A 21,706-nucleotide genomic window follows, 5' to 3' on the forward strand; every position below is an offset into this window, starting at 1 on the left:
GTGTCACCGGTGCAGGTGCCCTCAGGTGCACCATGGTGAACCTCAGCAGCACTGTCTCCAGTGGAGAATTTCTTGCTGTTCCTGTACACTGAGGTCACGCGTATGCAAAGCTATGGGTAAGAAAGATACAAGAGTTCAGACTGGCAGGTTAGGTTAGTGTCCGCCAAGGAAAGGTGGGCACGAGAAAGGAATTTTATCTTGGCTTATCTGAGTGATGCCTAACCATCTCACTGCTCAGTGCTCAGTGTCACTGGCAATTTCCACTACCACAAATAGGCGTTGCTTGGCCACACTACTAAAAGAATGAAAAGTATATATGTAAAACAATTTGAAAAGCATGAGAGAAAAAACATTATCAAGAAATTATTTATCAAATGTTACTTTGTCATATGCAGGGAAGAGAAAAAGAGCTGTTTTGTGAAGCATATCTAAGCTACCTACGTTATTTTCACTGAGCTATGAGAGCTCAGTTTGCCTTTGATTCAGGTGACTAAATATGAAAACTCTTCCTGCACAATTCTCCTCATTAAGCACATACATTAAGGCCACATACATTATTTTTGTTTCTTCAAGAAGTATGCACAAATGTTTTCTGAAATTGATTTGTTTGGTACTTTGTACACTTTGTGGTTTGGTTGCTTTTTTCAGGGTGGAAAGGGAAGAAAATCTCTGTTGACAGCTTGTGGTTGTGGGGCATTTATTGTTATCTACTTCCTTCTAAGACACTGTTGTGGAGAATCAGTGGTATGGACTATGAACACAGCAAACCAGAAATACTAGTAGGACAGCCAGCTCTTGAGACTGGAGTTTATGTTAGCAATTCAGGAAAAAAGCTCCAAGTGAGATATAACCCTATAAATATAAACACACTAAATACAGACGCACCTTTGAAATCTGAACCCAAAAGTGTATCAGGATTTTGCAAATTAGCTTTGTCTTCAAAGCAAGTCCATGCAAACTTCAGCTCCTAAGGCTGAAAATTAACAGCCATTAACATTTGCTGTAGTGTGAAAATGTAGATGAAATAAGATCTTCAAATATTTTCTGCTCTCTTAATTTTTTCCTAATTATCCCTGTTTTTCCTTTGGCAGCCATAAAACCTTGTAACCAACCACAAATAACTATAAAAATGGAAGAGGGAGACTGTAAACAGACTGGTTTTGCTCTTAATTTATTTTGCTTATTCATATTTTGGACATCTTTATTTGTTTATAAGATTGCTGTACATGAATAAAAGCACTATAAATGCTCCCAAGCTATTGGTTACAAATGATTTAAAGCTCACTTCTCTAAAAATTAATCATGTAGAAATGAAGCCTTCCTGTCCACAGATCTACTCATCTCCCTTTGTCTGTGTCCAATTATGTCAGCTCTTTAAGAGAGTCAGCTCAAACTGAGCAGAAATGCTGTGACTGATCTCAACAGCGCCTGGAATATGGGGCGATTCTGAAGCATTTTGGGATACTTTTCTCTTGCTAACTGCCCAGCCCTGACAACCTAGCTAGTGAGACAGGCTCCTGTTGTTCCTCCCATCCCATGTCCAGCATCACTCACAAGTTCCCCTGGGGATGGCTGTGCATGGTCACTCAGTGATGTGCTTTGGTGCATCCTTGTGTGGCGGCATCCCAGCCCAATGCTGATGGCAGGAGGAGCTGGGGACAGCACAGAGTGTGCTGCTGGTGCAGTACCCAGAGAAAAACAGCCATAATTTACCTGCAGACTGCCTGCTTTCACAGCTAACAAGGTGAAGGTCCAACACATCTGGCAACTCACAGGGCCATTTTTCAGAGGAAGAATATAGTTTAAGGGAGACATTTCCTACACCTTCTATGTAGCGAGGGGCTGTGCTGCTTGGGAGGAATGGTTCGTTATATCACTGTGGAAGCATCAGTGCAGCTGTCGTAGTGGATTATCAAATTTCTGAAGGCTTTGTAGATATGCTCGTTCTGCATACAGATGAACCCACCACTTCTCCAAGCTTGCTCAGCAGCCCGGTTTAAGTCTCCAATGCAGGTCCACTGATCTTTGTATTCCCTTGAAACAGCCCATTTAGAATGATCGTTAATGGAATAAAAGGTGAAATTCAATGGCATCCTTATTAGGTTTATGTTGTAGACATGGTAGTTGAGAGAGCAATTTGAGGGAAGTTTTTGGCCAGAATGCTGCCAAGATTCAGCCAACAAATCGGTCTTCAGTTCCTGAGCCATCCAGGCCACATAGATATCTGTGGAATAACACAGGGAAATTAGTCTTTCCTGTTCTTTTATTTAAGAGGGGACTGAAAAGCATCACCTAAAACGGGCTGGTTTGTTCCCAATGCATAAAGTGAGCTAGAGGGGATTTTGCCCCCTCCCCTTATTTTGACTTTTGTTTCAGAACTTCATTTCTACTTTTCCTCCTTCTCCTGGAAAACCTGTTACAAACAATCAGCAGCAAAAAGAAGGGGAAAAAAAAAAATAATCAAGCCTTCTTCATAACAAAGAAAGCAAATGATCAAACTCCTTTGTTGTTACTGTTGAATAAGAGGAAATAAATTTTCTGAAAATCCACTGCTGAACATTAAGGCATTTGAAGGACCAGACAGCTTTTGTCTTTGTGGGGCTGTTAGAATATCATGATGGGACACAATTCCTTCTTCTTTGTTACATTTATTTCTGAAGCTCCCTCAAAGGAAATATTAATTGACAAAGAATGTATTAATTGCTTATTTCTCAATTGAGAATGCATGATAGGTAGAGCAATAGGTTCTCTTACCATCTATGAACAAATGCGACTTTGCAAAGTGGAGAAAGGTTTCCCCGTGAGCTGACTGGAGCTTGGAGAGGTGGCGCAAGGGGACGGAGGGCAGCCGGGACCCTGCACAGAGCTTCTGCAGATTTGGGAGATCAGCTTGGAAGATGTTAGGGATGGAACAGCTGTAGATTCCTGGATTATAACTCAGCATCTGTTGGTCTGAGAAAAACCCAAATAAGTAAACACTTGCAGAATTAAAATGGGTTAAAGCGAAGCAATCAAGAGAGTAAAGTTCTGCCTTGGAAAGGAAACCTAAATCCTTCTTAATCTTCACAGCCTATATCTCCTGGAGGAGTTCAAGTATCAAAGTATCTTAGCTTAGCTGCCAAAACCATATTTAATTGCTTTCTATTCTGACTGGCCCTGCAGCACGTAGACTGTCTGGGGGAGTACACTCAGGTTTTTCCACTTACACCTCATTATTCTGAGCAGAACTGTTAACTGTGGATCTCTGTCCACTGCCACCTCCACCCAGGCTCATCTTCAAGCCTCTAAGCAGTCACACAGCACTCAGGCGGCATGAGTAAATCCAAGCCTGTCCGTATTTACAGGAGTAGTTTGCAGTCAGTTAGTTGCCAAGCCACATGCAAACAGAAGAGCTGCCAAATGGTCTAGTTTGGTTTTAGGGAGAACAGAGTTTGACTTTCAGCATCTGGACTGAATTCGCAGAAGAAATGTACTTTTCTGTACAGTGCTCAGCTTAACTGTAGAAAGTCCTTGTCATGGATGTCATAAAGAGCAAGGGAACAAATGGGCTCATTAGATGAGTTCATGGAAGACCAGTAAATACTTTCCAGTCTTTCTGGCTCAGGAAATCCCTGAACCACAGATTGCCAGAAGCTGGGAGGATGGAGCAGGAAAAGCACTAGTGTTTGCATCTCATTTTCTTGTCCTCTTTCCCTAAACACACGCATAGATGCACTTCCACTAACAGAAACCTGATTTTGATAGCTCTGGGGTGTGGCCAGCCTGGCAATTTGCACAGCGTCTGTGTTTCATTAATACCATTTGAGGTTTGCAACTGAGAAGAGTGAAAAACAGTGTGAAAAGCAAGAAGGAGCATGCCAGTATGACTTTTTGTAACATCTTTTGATAGTCCCTTTTTAGGATTCCAGTACCAGATACCACTGTCGGATTGTTCCGAATCTTACAGGTATAGGTTTTGGGATTTGTGTTGCTTGGCTTTTTTTTTTTATTATTATTATTATTTTTTAATTATTTATTTTCACTATTGGTATTTTATGTGGCAAAAAGTAGCTGGAGACATTTTGGATGATATTTGTTCCATAGTTCATAATTTCTGACGAGTCAAGCCTACTACTCCAGCTCAAGCAGTGGTTGCATTACATTTTTAGAATCGCAGACAATTGCAGCTGAACGAGCTATTACTGTTAAAAATTATTAATCATTCTACTTTATATTTCCAAATCATTTTGTGTTCGTGGACTGGGTTTACCCTCAATAAGCATTTGTGACTATTATTATCCCAGTAGTCCCCATGGGGAGACAGAGTCAGAGTGGAAGAGTGAATTTCCCACATTCACAGAGGAAATCATTGGATAAACATGACTGAAGCCAAGAACACTGTTTCTAGGCCCCACTTGGTTTCCCAATCTGACCATGAAGGGCAAGAACAAGCAATTTTTGAGGCAAAGCCTCAAGGAAAGCAGTCAGAGAGGTGTGGTGGGGCAAAGGCTTTCTCAGGAGGAAGCTTTTCATACCGATTTCAGTGAACTGGTCATATTTGAAGGTTATACAGATGGCCGTCTGTCCATAGAACTCCCCAGTAGCTGGATACCCATAACCATCCTCAGGGATGGGAGGGAACAGGGGCACACTGTGAATCACCCAGAAACCTTGTGATTTGTCCAAGAGTAGAAATCCTGTCAAAAAAAAAAAGTTATTGCAAATGAATGAAGGAGGAAAAAGCCCTGAAACGATAGAGCTGTGTCCTACTTTGGATTTGCTGCTGCAGACACCATACTTCGGTGTGTTTATGTCTACACTAAACTGGCTCTAGATTAATGGATTATAGGAGACACTAATATTGGAATAAAATTACATTAATTCTCTCATTAATTCTCTCCTATGTAGCCAAACTCAAACTATCACCATGTTTCTTTTGAAAAAGAAATCTTTTCAAACTCCTTCTCTTTCTCTGCTTAAATTTTGTCTTCAAAATGTCTGTTTAGTGGCTGTGACCCTTTCTCCACTGCTCATTTTCCTTCCCTTCCTATATTCACGGCATAAGGGGAAATAGACTCCGTCAGCACTGTGTCTTCCTTTCCAGACCAAATTCTCTTCCATAGGGCAGCAGCAGAGAGATGGGCTATGCCTCTCCTGCAGCAGGATGCTTTGCGGAGGAGCACAGCTGCCAACACATCCCCACTGCTGCAACCTGAACATACAGCCCTGCAAAATGTGTTCGTCCTGGAGCCAGGCTGGGCAAACCCCATCTGCTTCCTCAAGGGAACAATTAGACCTACACTGAAGTTTATGCTTAAAGTCTTGCTTTACTTTAACTGCATACTTTAGTGCCTCCATGATCTTGGCAGCAATTTCTTGCCCCAGAGAGAGAAAGTGTGGAGGGGGTTATATTTAGGGTGCCTTTCCCTTCACACCTGGTACTGCTGTTGCTGTTAGGCTCAGGACGATGTGGTCTGTAATCACTGAGAGGAGCTATATGAGTTTCAGCTCTTGAAAACAAAGGGTCCATAAGCCCTCAGAGTTTTTCAACACAGCACAGGCATAGCAAAACCAAAACAGAAGCTGCAGTATATATAACTATACAACAAACCACACATCATGAAAATCATTCTCCAGTTTTGCTTTAGGCAGAAATTTTAGATATGCAGATAGACAAACAGACAAGTAGATGTTATCCACAACTTTAGAAAGGAGAAAATAACAGCTTGGGACTCTTCCTGTACCTTTGGTATGTCCTCTTTTCCACCCATCAGAGTCTGACTGAGGGACCTCATCGTTGTATATCGCATATGCAATGCTGTTCTTCTGCAGGAAAACACACATTTCTGAAACATGACATTGAGTGAAAAGGAAGGCTTTTAAGTGAACATCTGCTGGGAACAGAAGAAAGAATTCAGGACTTCTCTGTGTGAACATCATGAGCCTGATCTTTCATCTTTCTCTCAATTCAGCTGACACAGTCTCTGCAGAAGTTACAGTAAAATAAACCTGAAGACTCAGCATTAGGGTCCCAGTTAATGTAAGCTGGAATTCTCTCAGTCATTGCAGTAGACATTCCTCAAGAGGTCAGACAGGCTCACTAAGACAATTTAAATGGGATTATTTGGCACTCGCAAAGAAGTTCCCCCCTCTTTTTTTGTGCCTCTCTGATTTAGCAACCAGATTCAGTGAAAATGTTTGCCAAGGAAAGATTGACTGACAAGTGTTCTTATGAAGGACAAGCAACTAATGCTTTTTTTTCTTTTTGCAAAATACTTGCATACAGACACACCTTATTCCCCCTTGATAGAGACTTCAAAGGAGTTGGGACATGCTTCTCCTCCCAATGTGCTTTGAGTTTGTAAACAGTTTATTACAATTACTGCAACTGGAAGAGGACAGTTGACTGGTTTGTCAATATTTGACTGACTTCTCTGAATCTCTTCTACATATAAATTCATGACACTACCACTAACCCACAGCAGAAATGCAAAGACACATCCAGCTCCAAAGAGTACTGTGTAGGTGGTAAAAAAATAACTACAGGCAGATCTTGTTGTGTTTTATAATCACTTCGCGCAAATGTAAATGACTGTGAGGGTAAAAAAACAAAAGGCCTAACAAGCAGCGTATTACTGCTGAAGCATCACAGTGATTTCAGGGGGAAAAGCAAAACCCAGACGTGATTTGAGACACAGCATGAAACACACACATGAGAGGGCTTAGGACAAGTGTCTGTAATAGTCATTACTGGCCCTGGTCTGAGTTCAGAGCCAGCTCACAGCTCAGATGTTGCTCAGTGTGAATTGTAGAGAAGCAGCCAATGGGACTGTGTACCAATGCTCACTTTTTTGATGGGCAACACTTTGACTAGAAATTAGAAGTTTGAGAACAATTTCTAATTGTAGTCAAAACTGCAAATAATCTCCCAGCTGCCAAGACACTCCCTTTGATGTGTTTTAGTAGATCCAGTCCGTCAGGTCTGGCCATAACTCTACGTGCTTATTTTGGCTGGTTTAATTTCATTTGCATGTAATATCAAGTAAGCATACCAACAAAATGCTAATTAGATGTTACTTGCCTGGGATTCATATGTCTCGTACAGCTGCTTCAGTGTTTGCCCCAGAGCACCCTGTGTCATGTTGACGAGGTATTTACCGAGCTGCCACTGTGGAGCCAGGGTGTCCATGTACATGTATTCCAGCCCCAGCATGGCAATCTCTCCCGTGGTGTGTTTTGGCAACTTGTAAAGTGCAAACCTGCAACAGTGAAGAGCAATTGTTTTTTTACAACCATCCTATTTTAATGGAGGTGTAAATCAACACCTCCTTCCTCCCCCGAGGATTTAAGAGAAGGGCAATTCTGGGTCTGCCTATGCTAGAGGGGGACCAGTGCCACCAGTGTGCAGTGTGGACATCTCAGCTCCAGGTGGTGACCCAGTGCAGGAACCAGCAGCAGTTCAACAGCACAGTACCTGCTGCAGACAAATTTGTTCTGCTTCTTAGCAAGCAAAGGGGGCTGATTCAGCACCAAACTCCTGCTGCTGTGGCCAGACTGCTGTTGGTACCCTGAAAGAATTTGAGGCAGCCCTGGCTTGGAGTCACATTTAGCTGCCAAATCCCTATTACTCCTGGTTCTGGTAGAGAACCTCAGGTCCCAAACTCAGTCTGACATTCTCATGGTCAACCTGGACACCTCTTACAAATATATTTTAATATTACATAAATATAACTTTACATGAAATAAAATTGTGCATTGTAATTATAAAAATGCCTAATGTTACATTTGTACATATTAAACCCACAAAATAAGTATAAAGCCATGTGATAATGTTATTCCAATGCTGCTTTTCATAACAAACTCGCACTCTCCTGAAGTGTTGCAGACTGGATATTTGCAAATCGTTAGCCAGAAAGACAAATCTTTTCTCAAAGATTATTATTTGAGTATATAAATATTCTCAAAATATTGAGTACTCGATATTGTCAGCAAATGGCTCAGTTCATATTAATGCCCCTGATGAAGTAAACAGGTTTTCCCACTGTACAAGTCCATGGGATTAACTGCAATATAATTAATTGAGACACTTTCTTTGAGTGCCATACTTGAGTAATTTGTTATTTACGTCAATAGTAAGAACTGACAGCATTATTTTTAATCCTATACTATTTACCAAAAATGCAGCCTGGCTGTGCTTAACCTTTCAAGTATAGCAGGAGGAGTAAGCCTTGCCCAATGTATTTACAGTCTCAAGTTGGCCCAGAAAGGCAGCTCTGAAAGCAGGTAAGAAGTGGCAGGAAAGCATTTTGCTAGAGGAACATTTAATCACTGGGAAACGTACATGTACAGGCAAGAGAGAAACACACCACTGGCGATCCTGGTAATCCACTTGCATTGCCACTGACTGAGTGATGTTCCTTAAGTATCTCAGAAGAAATTGTTGCTGATGATAGATCACAGAGAAGAGAAGAAAATTATTTGGGGAGAACTTTACACGCAAAAGGATTCACAACAATCCCTTTATTTGAAATGAAGATTCAGAAAGGAGAGGAACAGCAGTAACTACAATAGCACGAGCTGATCCAGGAATTAGCATCTGAACCTTTCCAAACTGCTTTGAAATGTATTGGAAAATTTATGCTCTCTGGTATTTACAGCTTTGCATCTGGCAAATCCGCGTTAGCAGGTATGCTTATGGAAATGCTAGTGCTTGAGCTATCAGTAAATTGCTTGCCAGTTCCCAGTGGATACGTGTTTTGGCCCTTTCCAGAAAGCCAGCTGAGTGTATTAGCAATAAAAGTTGTGTAAAAGTCTTCATTGCTATTCATGCACAGGAAGTTTCTCAAGAGCTTAGGCACTGGTAGGAGCAGAATGAAAGTTATTTTCATGAGAACCAAAAGAAGGAAAATCCGCTTATACCCAGTTAGCATTGTCACATTGTTTGCTTGTGACTGAACACTAACTTGCTCCAAATAATCACATCTTTACTTCTAATCACATCTTTACTACTTCTCTCCATCCCCTTTCCCCCCAAAAGCCCAAACAACACGCATCTGTGGCTTCCATCCTGGACTCAGCATTTCTCAGAAAGCAGAGTTTTGGCTTTTATTTGCATGGAAAGCTTCCCACAGAACACAGTGAGTTTGGATGAATAAAGGAACGACTCTGTGCACTCCTTAGAGGGCTGATCTTATGGCCATTTGCTCTCGTAGCCCCTGCATGAGGTGCAGTGAAGGTGGTGGGATGAGCTTCTGAGGGGAATGAAAACATGGAGTACGCTTTTGCCAGCCCCAGCACTGCACGTGGATAAGAACTGCAGGCACTGCTGGGGAGTGTAGATGGGACCAGGTCAGATAGGGCAAGCGATTCCTCTGGTTTAGTGGCAAATGAAAGGATGCGTGAATACTAATAACAAGTAATTACGGAATGCTGCAGGATGAAACCACCGGATAGTAGGAATTCACATAAAGCTCTTGCTAACAATATAAAACCTGCAGTGCCATGTTTGTTTGAAAAAGCACTGACATCTTTTGGTTAAGAGGAAGCATTTCTTAGCAGTTTCAGTTCTGCTTCTCCCATCAGCTTCATAGCAATCAAATCTAGAGTCAGGCAAAAGCTGACTATTGCTTGTCAATAAACTAGGATGACCACTGCAGGCAGACAGGCAAGTTTCTGTTTCATTTGTTCATGGTACATTGGAAAGGAAATCCCCCATCCTTCCTGCTAAATTTGTCAGAAGGGAACATGGTTTTCCCTGGGCAGATCCCCCAGTTCCCATCTGGAATGGATCCCACGTTGCTGTTGTTTACACAGAGGCACCGTGAATTACTCCTAGCCACAGTTTTCAAAGAATTTCTCAGAGAATTTGAATACAAAAATTGTGTTTAAGAAATGGACGGTAAATGGGGGGGTTTGTTTGGGGTTTTGTATGTTTGTTTGTGTTTTGGTCTGGGTTTGTTTGGGTTTTTTTAACTTTAGCACAAACAAACTCATTCTGCAAGGAATAATTGCAGTTTATGGAGAAATGAAATTTCTCATACCTTTAAGGTGTTGTGTAGCTGCGCCAACTAAGAGTTTGATTCCTGAAAAATCACACTATCCAGAAGGGCCTTGGCAAGGGTGACAAGTCAGAGGGATGGACCAGACCCTCTTACATGTGATGCTCCGCTAATACAGAGCAATGCCAGCTTTATGCTCCTGCTTGAGTAGCCTGGCTGTGGCATGAGGAGCTCCTCCCTTCCCTGCAGTTAGCTGTGTGTGCAAGGGAATGGGTGTGCGAGAACAGCACCTACTTCTTTATCACTTGTATCCAAACTAATCACTGTTCCATGAGAAAGACACTTTTTTTTTGACATTGGTTGATATTTATCTTTGGGAGGCTTCTGTGCTCTTTTTTCAAGAGCCCTTATTTCACTTTTTAAACCTGGGCTGGATATCACGTAATTATACTTTGTGTCTTTCATCTTCAAAGCACATTAATCCAATTAATCATTTAATACCCAAACTCAGGCTTGCTGCTGGCAGTGGGGTAGTACCAGCTCCAACGTGCCAGTGGCTCTGGTGGCAGGGAACGACCTCTGCTCCCACCACAGGGCGCAGACGGTGCTTTCCCACATTGCTGTCCCCACCTTACATCCCTCCTGGGGTGGCTCAGCAATGGCAGCAAGGGGACGTGTCCTACCACACTGCTCTTCATGTAGGAGCAGCACGGCTAAGAGCGAGATACATGTGCGCAGCTGCCGCCAGCGAGTGCAGCCTTGGCACCCGAACAGAGGTTACACTCCCTTTGCTGATGAGACATGAACACTGTGTAAAGCAGTGATTACTCTGCAGTTAGTCATAACGCAGTACGGTGGTTGGTTCAGTGAAACAAAATTACATTTCAATAACTTATCCTAGGTTTTCCAAATGCAAAATTCAGCCACCACTCACAGGCAAACAGGATTAAACCAGTGATTGCTATGCATTACTTCCCAGTGATCCACCTACTCCAAGTGGTTTAATCTCAAGTGTTGTTTACTCACCCAGTGTTTCTCCCCTGCACGGTATTTACTTACCAATCAACTGCCTCCCCATTTTCATTCCTGCAGGAGATCTCAGCTGCCCAGAGGGGCAAGGAGGAGAGAAGAAGTAGCAAAGCAGGGTGACACCACGCAGATCTCACGGGCATTTTGGTTTCTTGGCTGCACAGGGCGAGCACTGGGTAGGCTCTAAAAGGAGAAGTTGTGTTGCATAAACTGTGAGCTGCTGCTGTGCAATGCAGTGAGCACACCCCAGGACGGCAGAGCCAGCCTGGAAGTCGGGCTTCCAGGTCCCGGCAGCAGGGCCGAGGCTCCCGGGAGCCACTGCTCATGGGCAACAAAATGGCAGAACAAGGGTTGTCAAGTTACGTTTTTGAGAAAACTTCCCATTGTATTTTAAGAGGTGCTATTCTGACTATTTAGAATACTTACGGTATCCTGCTCTGAAAAAAAAAAAACCAAAACGCTGCAGATAGGGAAACTCTTTTTCTTTTCTTCTTAGTGCTGTGAGACAAGTATGAATTTTTTACAACGAACTGAAAAGAGCTCTGTGTTCAGACAAGCAAAACAAAACCGTCTCACTGCTACTGCACCAGCCCTTGTAGCCAGCACAGCCTTTGCACCCTTCTGCAAAGATGGTTTCTGGTGAAGTGCTGAGCCCTGCCCGGGGGACTGACAGGCGGAAAAATGCTCTGAGCCACAGCAATTTACTTACAATTAGTTAATATGTTTTTTTAAATCATCTTCTAAGTGCATTAGCGTGTCTCTTGGGAACAAACATGTTTGAATTGAGCAATTTTACATCTGATAAGCTTTTAGCAACTCACACATAAAAAGCTTCAATTTATATTTCGTTGTGTAAAATAATATTCTTTCTCCCTCCTCACTATGCTTACACTAAAAGGCGATGATTTACATTAAAAGATGGTGATACCAAGTATAGGATATTTCAGCCTTAGGGAAAATCTAGTGCAGTAAGTTCCGGATATTTTAGCACATCAGAAATTCTCACCACCTTTGCAGTATTTTATCTCCTTTCTAGTGTAACCTCTCCAACACTGTAACAGATGTGTAAATGGGGGGTGTTTGACAGCAGCAGAATAAAATTGAATAGGGCTTAGCACAAATATAACCAGCGATCCCAGAAAGCCAGGATTTTTGAGATATTGATCAAGACCTGAATTTCGCTGCTCAGACTCACTTCTGATCCCTTTTGTAGATCAGAACTGTGTTGTGAGGAAACACTTTCAACCAGCCGAGCTCAGCCTGTCTTTTCTTCTTGTTCTCGGGAATTGCAGCATGCATAGAGGGGGTAATAAAACACAGGACATTCCAAGACCATGACAGCTGCTTCCATTTTCTGTTTGGGACTTCTGCCTGCTTTACCTCTCCACCCCTTACAAAAGAATTGCTTTGGTACTTACTGCTTCCACTCAGCCTCAGAGCACCAAGTCCCTGCACCTTTGTGTGCATAATGGTACAGCCCTGAGGACATGGAGCGCCTGCTGGGCTCTGCCTGCTCTGCCATGCAGGACATGGACCAAACTTTGCCAGCTTCTGCAAGAAAACAGGGAAGGCTGAGCACATGGCACATGCAGAGCCTGACAGCGGCTGGGAGAGCTGGGAGCCAGAAGTGGGGACAGTTTGTTCTTGGTGCCAGGGAACATCAGGAAATGTATGTAGAGGTGCAGCCTTGGCCTGGCAGAGTGCCTGTGGGGTTGCGGGTGTGAACGCTGCCTGCCCTCTGCATGGCTGCACCTGCAGTGACTGAGTGCGCTGGGACACGTGGGGTTCAGAAAGAGATGTTGGAGGGGAGACTCAGTGAAGGTCTGTACAGTCAGAACTAACACGACGATAATGAACAAGACAGGCTAGTTTACTGTTACTCATGGTATATGATCTGTCCCCCATAAAATTTTAAATCTCTATCACAGCTGCTACTAACATAATAATAGCTTTCAAAAGCATTTTTGATTCTCATCAGGACTTTGCAATTTAAAATGGAAATATTTTCATTATCACAGGTAACCACAGAAATAAAGGCCATAAACATTGTTTGTTTCATTGGCTGAATATAACTCAGGCTTCCACAGAGTTCCATTACAACTGCGATGTATTTTCTCTGCAGATCAAGGATGTAGAAGTCCTCAACTGCGAATATGGCAAGAACACAATTAAATTCCTTCGCCTCCATAGAGAAGGAAAGAAGCACTTCGTTAAAGAAGTGGAAGTGTGCACACATCTCCGGCTGACTTCTTGTCATGAGTACCTGGATGGAAACAACTCAGCTGTGATACCTACAGACACCATAAAGAATATTGTCCTTGTGTTGGCCAAGAAAAATGGGGTATTTTTTATTTTTTAACTAGCCTTGCTCTTTCTTATGACTTCATTTGGAAATGTTTGTTATAGTAACTTTTTATTTTCAAAATACATCAAAATGATCTCCCTGCCATTAGCATGTCAGATCAGTGCTAGTGACCTTCAGTGATCTGGAAAAAAATTTTTCCTCCCCCAGTCTTTATCCTGTCGACTCCTCCTTAGTCTTCCAAAGTCTTATTTTCTTACAGATCTAGCAGTATTTTTTGTAGATTCGTTATGGAGGATCCATCTTTTTAAATTTAATAGCACATAATACTGCATTATTCCTATATAGCATTTTAAACAAAGGCTTCAAAGTACGAGACTCCTCTTACTTGTTAACTGTGTTCTTACCTCCCTCAATTGTATCTATCATAATGACAATCTGTAGTGTAAATTGTCTGTCTCAGTAATGAATTCCCACCTTTAGCCTGCCAAGCTTAATCAGAATATTGCTATGATTATTTCAGCATTGTATCCTCAAAGCATAAGGCTCCTCTAGCAGTTCCTCTCAGTCCCAGGACTGCAGCCCATTATACCACAGAATGGGAGATTTTTGACATGACTCTAGTTGTTATTTGCAGTGTATGCGGCAAGCTGATCAAAAGACTAGGCACAGTACACAACACCAGAAATGAGAGAAATCTGTATTTTTAACACCACTGATCTTTCCCAAATATTTGCAACAATCAGAACAATCTACTCTCGTACATGAGGCAATTGCTTCTTTCTAATAATACTGTTTGCTGTCTTAGATCGCAACTTTAGAACAATTTGCTATAGATATCTGCCAACACTTCATGACAACATTTTGCCAAGTGGCGTACGTCAAAACCTACGTTCAAGAAGTACCATGGCAACGTCTACATGAGGTATCTAAAATACTAATGCATTCTGTTTGTTATTCTGAAACCATTCATCACTCTCTTAGTTCTTGTTTTCAAGTTAAGATAGTATTTACTGCACTTTTACTTACATGTCTGCTCTAACTTGCAGAATGGCATTCCCCACATCCACTCATTCATATGTGTTCCTAATGGGATCCGGTTTTGTGAAGCTGAGCAGTGCCGAAATGGTAAGAAAAGAATTACAGCAGCTTCGCCTACTGTAAATATTTCTGCCGATGAGAGATGAAGATGTTCTAGAGATAGCTAAAGGTGTTACAGGGCTTACAGCCCAGTAAACTGCTCCAGAGGTCTAAAACAAAGAATATTTTTGGCAGTCCTGATCTCTGAGACATGGCCGAAGAGTTAATGTAGCTCACATTTGTGTATATATCCTACACATATAATGCACAACAGCACATCCAGCAGAACTGCTATATGCTGTCACAGGGTTTAATAGCATTCTGAGAACAGTCTGCTTACTTTTCTACATTATACTATATTCTGCAGTCTCACTATTATCATTATCCTACAGAGAATGTATCATGAAACCCCACTGCTGTAGGTCAATTGCCTAGTTTGCAGTTATTTTCAAAACCTCGTCAACATGCGTTGGTTTTATTTCTAAGCAAGCTGCAGTTTCATTGCTGCAAACTAGGCTGGCTTGAACATGATGAGCACTCAGGTCTACATGCAAACAATTTTTCACATGAAAATACTTCAGAGTGCGCTTAGTATTTTTGCATGCCATGCATAAATAAAGCACTGTTTGGCTTCACTAATTGTTTTATGATACTTAAAAGACACAGGCTTTCAAGCTCAACTGCCTGTCCATAAATTGGCATTCCAAAGGGAGTGTAAAAATCATCTCTTCTTGCCGTGACTCACAATAAGAACGTAAATTCAATCTCACTGTGTTGGTGTTTGATTTAACCCACCTTTCAGACTACTGGGAAATGAGCTGAGACCACTACATCATTTCACACAGTGGGTTTAGAGGATTTAGACATTAGTTCAGTATCTATCTATTACTGCCCTAACGTAACTTCGAACTATTTCCCATCGAACCCTCTCTCCCTATTTTCCTAATGTGTCAGTTTTAGGACCAGTGGCAAGACCAGTTTCACTGTCAGACAAGACACAAGTCCTGAAAGGCACATTTGAGCATTGTCCCTGTGTTTCTACCGAAAGAAAAGAGGAGGCCCATACATGTCTCCTGTGCCTCTTGGCCTAATGCTGGTAATGTTAACTACTGCTGTAGTTTTGGCAGCCTCAATAGTATTAGCATTGGTTTCTGGAAAATGTTAAGAAAAAACCCTGAATTAAAAAAATAAAGAGTTTATGCTTTCCTGAAAAGCTGCTGCTCTCAATGTACAGATTGAATTAAATTTTTCATCATCTTGAAAATTCAGCATGAAATTCTGCAATTTCAGGTTTTACGCAAATAAAAAAAGCCTTTAAGGCTTACTGAAGAAACCGCCTTTCCTTCCTAGCCTTCCCTTCATGTAGCCCTTTAGCTGTTTCTTTAGGATTCCCTGCCTAGGTGAACAATAACCAAAGAGAAGATTTCAAATCTTTTTTATTTTTCTCATAAGAGAACCTTCTCTATCTTTAGCATCCTCCTATGCACCTATCAGCCAGGCAAAGAAATTTATTTCTCAGTTAATCCTCTTTTAACACTTTTCTCATCATTAAAAGAAACCCAGTGAGATTTAATAGAATTATAGGCTTTTTTTTTTTTCCCCCCATTGTATCAGCTGATAAAAGGCTTGGAGTTTTTTAGAAACTGAAAACATAAGTAACTTAACAGAGTCAACATTTGGCAACTGAAGACACCACAAGCACAAAAAAATGCTGAAAGCACAACGCAAGCTGTTCGCCTTGAAAACTTTGCCTATGCATTATATTCTTCAGTGCAAGTTTCAGGGTGATTGCTACACAGCCAGCCAGCCTTTCAGTAAATCATTCATCACAAGGAGCTTTTTCTAACAAGGCCACGGATTTGAATATGAGATAAATACATCTCCAGGTTCACTGATAGTATCTACATTGCATTAATACCTTTGCATTACAATCTTATACCCAAGCAATTAATTCATCAAGATCTGAACAAACCCCAGAATATCCTGTCCAAGGACAGTCTCTTCTTTAGATTTTATTAAAGCTTTAGTAAATAGCAGGGGGGTGTAGCCAAAATTATAGATATACCTCCTTGGACTCATTAGAAAACAAGAGAAAAAATACATAAAATGCAGTTTTGATAATGTCCAGTGACATTAAAAAAAAAAACCTAAACCTCTAAACAATCATGTCATTTAGAGATATCAATCACAGTGGAATTATTTCCAGTATAAATCCCTGCAAAAACACAGTTTAAAGACCAAGTCTGTCAGTCTTCCCAGTCCGAGGCAGGATTACTATGCACCACATGTATTCAAGGATTAATTTTCAACTAGGTAGTGCGACTACCAAGAGCAGCACAAAAACAGCAGCCGGGGCTTCAGCCACTGGCTTATCTGTACAGGCTCTGAATAAGCCTGCATGCCATGAAGTCTCTCTTTTCTGAATCTGCTTTTTTTTTGGCAGCTCTAGTCAGTGAAATTTTCAGCTATCAGTTTGGTGTGCTCTAAATTACTGACCACTTGAAACTGTTTAGCTGCCATCCAAAAGATTTGTCAGAAGAAGAAGTTCAGGACACAACTTTTTAGCTGTTTGGTCTTTAGGAGATGATACTCCACCCATGCAGCAGTGATCTACAACGGTGCATTTTAGAAAGAGTGGCTACAAGCAAAAACACTGTCAGTTTGAACCTGTGGGTGGCATCTGTATAGGTGCCAGCTCCTGCTAATTAGCTGAACAGCAGGATTTGCATTGGCTCGTTGCCCTCTCGTTCTTACGGATGCAAAACTCACAACAGGATGGGTATGTAAAGCGAATTTCTGACGGAAGCTCAACATCTTTGTACTGGGAGTATCGACACTTGTCTGTGTTGTTAGAGAAGGCTCACCACATCTGTCTTGTACACCGCAGCACTAGAAGGCTATTTCGTTTCCCTTCAGAGCAATTAGTAGTCCCTGAACTGACATCAGTAAGAGCCAACCCAAAGCATGTCAAGGAGGTGAGATAGAGGGTGTTCTCAGCTCTCCTTGACTGCAGGTCAGGGATTCTCTGTTTTTGAGATTAAGCTCCAACTGCAGTAGTTTCTGTCTTGTTTCTTACCTCTCTGCTAATATTTGTGTGCAGAAGGTAATTTTTAAAAGTAGTTAGGCTTGCAAGAGGATCAGACAAGTGAGTCCTGAAGAGACAGCTTCATGGCTCTGCAGCTGTCACTGCGAGTACGCACACAGAGGTTTCTTTCTCACTGCCTGAAAAGGAGCTCATATTGTCTCATGTTTTTGGATCACAGGTCCTCTGATTGTTTTTGCTGGAATTAAAGATCTGAAACTGATGAAGACAACACAGTCTGGATTTGAAGGCTTCTATAAGAATGAACACACCACACTTCCTGAAAGGAATGACAGGATTTTATGTGGCGAGCTCTTCTGCAAATGGTCATATGGCGAATGCAAGGATTTTGACTTTGATTGCATATGGTATACATCATATGAAATAATATTTATTACCTAATCTATGATCCCAAAGTCCCTCTATACAATACAGCAGGTGTAAGGGCCAGAACTGCAGTTGCTGTGCACCAGCCACTGCTGCAGATCTCAGTGGCAGTGTTATCACTTGTTACAAGGGGTGAGAGGCATCCCTTGGGGGTACTCCTCTCTTTGATGGTGCACCAACGGACAACATTTAAATGAACAGTTCAGTGTTCAGTACAGAACACTTCAGGAGAACAAACAACTAATTTGATAAATACTTTTAGCAAAACACCTATTTATGAACTATAGAGCTCAGGGAGAGGGATGGGGGGATTTGGAGGTGACAGGACAAAGAAATTGTTCTTCCATAAAATCCCATGTGCTATGTATTCATCAGAACAGACAGAGAAAATAAATTTAAAAAACACAACAACAACAACAAACCCACAGTAAAGCATTACGGATCTAAACAGAGACAGCCTATACAAGGTTTTGTAACAACCTGTGTTACCTCTAGGAACAAAATCCGTGAATGTATCCTTGAAGCGTTTGCTGGGCCACCTGACTGTGGGGAATATTCACCCTCTTACCAGAAAACTGTCAACTCCATCCAGATGCACATCCTTTCCAAAGTATCACAGGTATCTTCATTCCTCCTGCTGATGTTTTACTTTAATAGTGCATGTTAATGAGACCACTGAGAAGACCAAAATGAGCCTATTATTTCCTCTGGCAGTTCTAAATAAGACTGGAAATTGTTTGGTGGTACAGCTAGATGGTCTGAAAAAACTATGAACACAGAGAAGTTCACATGCTGCTCCCTAACTGTGAACACAATGGGGGAGAATATCACTCAGTGCTTGGCAGGACATGAGTAAAAGTGAAAGGGGTGCTACAACATTGTCTACACATTCAATAGATTGCATTAGATCAACTGTACATGGGGTGGGAAGGAGTGTTTGCATTGCTTTTCTTTAAAGTGAATGAAAAGATTGGCAGGCTGTTGGCTAAAAAGGTGCCCTAATTCATTGTGTCATCCATTGTCTTGGTTTCAGGTACAGGTCATAGAAGTCGTCTTGAACAACACTTTTTATAATGTTGTAGACATGAAGAATCTAGGCTTGACCAATGACAAAGAAGTAAGTAAATGCTCCAAGCACAACTTGCCTGGACTCAGCCTTAAAATACTCAGCCTTAAAGCATAGCAGCAGTTCTGCATAGAACAGAGTTAAAAGGAGCAAACTTTCTCTCCCAGCCCAGTGAAAGCTCCACCTTACCTCTGAAAGAGATTTACACTGATTATTGAAGAAAGATAATTACCTCCTTATGTTGTTGAGAAAAGCTAAAGGAATACAGTGGAATGCTTTGGATATCAAAGGGATCTGTAACAGAGACTACCCTCTGAAAAATCATTCCTGTTTTCATCAGTATTTTGACTTTTGGTTACAATGTCAACCTATGCAGTTTTAACAAAGCAGAATGCATCATGGCATCCTTTCACATAGCCAGATAGTGTGAAAAGACAGCCCGTTATGGCTCTTCCTGCTCCACTGGCAGCACCACTGGGGCCAGGGAGCATCCTTGGTGCAGTGTGGTTACAAGCAGGTTAGCTAGCCCATAGGCTAACTCCAGGTGACAGAAGACCTGAGAGAAGCACTCTACAGGAGCAGGAAAGGGATGTTTCTGTAGCCATTAGGAACCAAAGCAGATTGGTCCAACAGTGGACAAGGTATAAGCCTGTGATCAAGCAGAGGGTCAGAGATGCAGGGGATGAGATACATTTGCTCCTCCCTCCACAGCTGCTCTAGCTGACAGCCGTGCCCAGCTGAAAGTCTGTTATGTTATCCTTGTGTGACAGACAGAAACTGGGTTATTCCATTTTGCATCAGTGGTCTATAGTCTGGTTATGCTCTAGTCTCCCTCCCTAAGTCTTGTGATTCTGCTGCCACACTATCCTACCCTTGCCCTCTTTCAGGTGGACATTATAGATCCACTTTCACTTGAGATAAAAACATCTACCATTGATGTTGGTAAGAAAAGGAAAGGGCCTGGACATGATTTTATGTTATGCAGGTGAACAGCTGTAGTTTCTGCTGTGATGGTGCAGGCACATCCCTGTCTCAGAAATGACTTCTCTGTTTGTGTTCATCCCCCTCAGGTTCTGGTTCCAGTGGAAACTCCTTATGGCTCCTGCGCTTGCACACTTGGCAGGAAGACGTTCTTAGAAGCACAAGCCCATATGCTAAAAGATGAAAGGCAAAGTCTGCTTGGACTGGCAGCTGCCCAGAGAAACTAAAGTTCTTGACTACACTCACACCTTCTGATAAACTTAATAGTATGGCTTTCCTATCAACATATACTCCTTATTGGCCTCTTCCATTGCTGACTACTTTTCCCTCTATGAACTCCTGAGGTTGGGATTTCTGAAGGACCCTCAGGAATTCAGAAATCAAAGTCAGTCCCTGAATCTCAGTGTGATTTGCAGGTTGAAATCCCCTATGCTCTTTTGGAAATCCCAGCTGGAAACATTATAGTCAATTAATTTTTAAACCAGCTATTCCTAGACCTCTTAATGAAAGAATTAACTTGATAATGTCTATAACATGTTTTTGACATGTAAAATCAGCAACTGTATATTCTGTTTATTAATGTTCCTTCAGTAAAATGAATATACAGGCACAATAGCAGATGTTTCATTGACATAACCTGTCATGACCCCTTGATGCCACACTGATCTACAGGGCTGAGGTTCTGACCATGTAACTGCATAGGGAATCAGGCATAGGGAATCAGACATAGGGAGTCAGACAGTGATTTCTTTGTGAAGGAAATGAGGAAAAAAAAAAAGGAAAAGAAAAGAAAGTCTCTCTCGTATCTCCTTTGAGATGCGAATAATAACAGCTGTTGACTAATTTCTCTGCACATATTCTGGCTGCATGGCTGCTGCTGCTGCTACTCATCAGACTATACAGTTACTATATAACTGCTTTTATATTAATCCCTGAGGTGTTTGAGGTTCTGGGCTATCTAAGTTTAATTAAATAGTTTTCCTAAATCTAATAATCTCCTCATGACTTCTGAGCAGGCAGGAGTCAACCTAAGTTACCCTATTATTTTGGGAGGGGTAGGGAAAAAGCTAGACAGACAGACAACGTGTATCTTACTTTAGTTACACCAGGTGATAGCTTTGAATGTAGAGATAAAACTATACAGCCAACAATTCTCATCTTGCAAACTAGAGCTACCACATTTGCAACAGAGCTTAAGACGGCTTCAAGCCGTTGCTCTCATTTTCTGAGCGTAATTTTCACAGACTCCATGTGACAGAGTGCAAATCCAACAGGAATTGCCCAGTTACTTCTAAAAACTGCAATTCGGTTGTTTGTGCCTTCTCAGTTTGGCAAACCTGCAGCATTCCTCTGGGTACAATCATTAAATTCACAGGCACCAAAAATGAGGAGCATGTCCTGCACTGTGTGACGTTTTGAGGTGCTTTGCAAGATAGGAACTTGCCTTGGTGAGCAGGACATAACAGATGCCAAGGGAAGACACTGCTCACAAGCCTGAGCCATCTCCTGAAAAACAACAGGACAAATGACACCAGAGAGTGAGGCCCTCCCAGATATGCTGTTCTCTAGTCACTAGCCAATTCCAGAAGTTTTATTTACAACACTTTCAGCTTTTGCCAGGGACATTCTTTCATACCTAGTTAGATTGTGTTGTATTGTACTTGTGGGCTTATGTCTTGCTACTTCTGCCATTTTCAGGTGCTTGTAATTTATTAATGTATCTTTTAAGGGCAAATAAAGAGCAACATCAAAAGAACAAACTAGTATTTGACTATTTACCAAATAAGGAATGAAACCATTTA

General features: G+C 41.7%; 2 protein-coding genes across 3 annotated transcripts; one reads left to right on the forward strand and one right to left on the reverse strand.

The window, feature by feature from the left end:
* Positions 1-1,056: 1,056 nt before the first annotated feature.
* Positions 1,057-11,210, reverse strand: DNASE2B (deoxyribonuclease 2 beta). 2 transcript variants are annotated; one of them, XM_030494421.1, is made up of 7 exons: positions 11,037-11,094; positions 8,321-8,422; positions 7,061-7,238; positions 5,724-5,805; positions 4,515-4,676; positions 2,755-2,952; positions 1,057-2,224 (listed from the first exon to the last, which is right to left on the reverse strand). In XM_030494421.1, coding segments are annotated over exons 2-7 (978 nt in total). In that variant the 5' UTR covers positions 8,323-8,422; positions 11,037-11,094; the 3' UTR covers positions 1,057-1,868. The 2 variants fall into 2 exon arrangements, with proteins under 2 accessions (XP_030350281.1, XP_030350280.1); XM_030494420.1 differs by lacking the exon at positions 8,321-8,422 and having other exon boundaries at positions 11,037-11,210.
* Positions 11,211-12,493: 1,283 nt separating this feature from the next.
* LOC115612222 (uricase-like) lies at positions 12,494-20,456 on the forward strand. Its single transcript, XM_030496237.1, has 8 exons — positions 12,494-12,685; positions 13,084-13,347; positions 14,117-14,233; positions 14,358-14,436; positions 17,652-17,838; positions 18,353-18,476; positions 18,891-18,974; positions 19,994-20,456. The coding sequence occupies exons 1-8, from the start codon at positions 12,494-12,496 to the stop codon at positions 20,129-20,131; spliced, it is 1,185 nt and encodes a 394-aa protein (XP_030352097.1). The 3' UTR covers positions 20,132-20,456.
* Positions 20,457-21,706: the final 1,250 nt, after the last annotated feature.

This window comes from Strigops habroptila, chromosome 8 (assembly GCF_004027225.2).
Source record: "Strigops habroptila isolate Jane chromosome 8, bStrHab1.2.pri, whole genome shotgun sequence".
In the NCBI taxonomy this organism is placed as follows: domain Eukaryota; kingdom Metazoa; phylum Chordata; class Aves; order Psittaciformes; family Psittacidae; genus Strigops; species Strigops habroptila.

What these genes read in the sequence shown, in the direction of transcription:
- DNASE2B (XM_030494420.1), bottom strand. Translation starts at nt 11,149, where the DNA reads ATGCCCGTGAGATCTGCGTGGTGTCACCCTGCTTTGCTACTTCTTCTC. An exon ending in TGACCAGTTCACTGAAATCG is followed by an intron (nt 2,953 to 4,514) that starts GTATGAAAAGCT and finishes GGTTTTTCTCAG; the next exon opens with ACCAACAGATGCTGAGTTAT. An exon ending in GTCGCATTTGTTCATAGATG is followed by an intron (nt 2,225 to 2,754) that starts GTAAGAGAACCT and finishes GTTATTCCACAG; the next exon opens with ATATCTATGTGGCCTGGATG.
- LOC115612222 (XM_030496237.1), top strand. Translation starts at nt 12,494, where the DNA reads ATGGAGCGCCTGCTGGGCTCTGCCTGCTCTGCCATGCAGGACATGGAC. An exon ending in ATCAGGAAATGTATGTAGAG is followed by an intron (nt 12,686 to 13,083) that starts GTGCAGCCTTGG and finishes AATATAACTCAG; the next exon opens with GCTTCCACAGAGTTCCATTA. An exon ending in TGTTGGCCAAGAAAAATGGG is followed by an intron (nt 13,348 to 14,116) that starts GTATTTTTTATT and finishes TTGCTGTCTTAG; the next exon opens with ATCGCAACTTTAGAACAATT.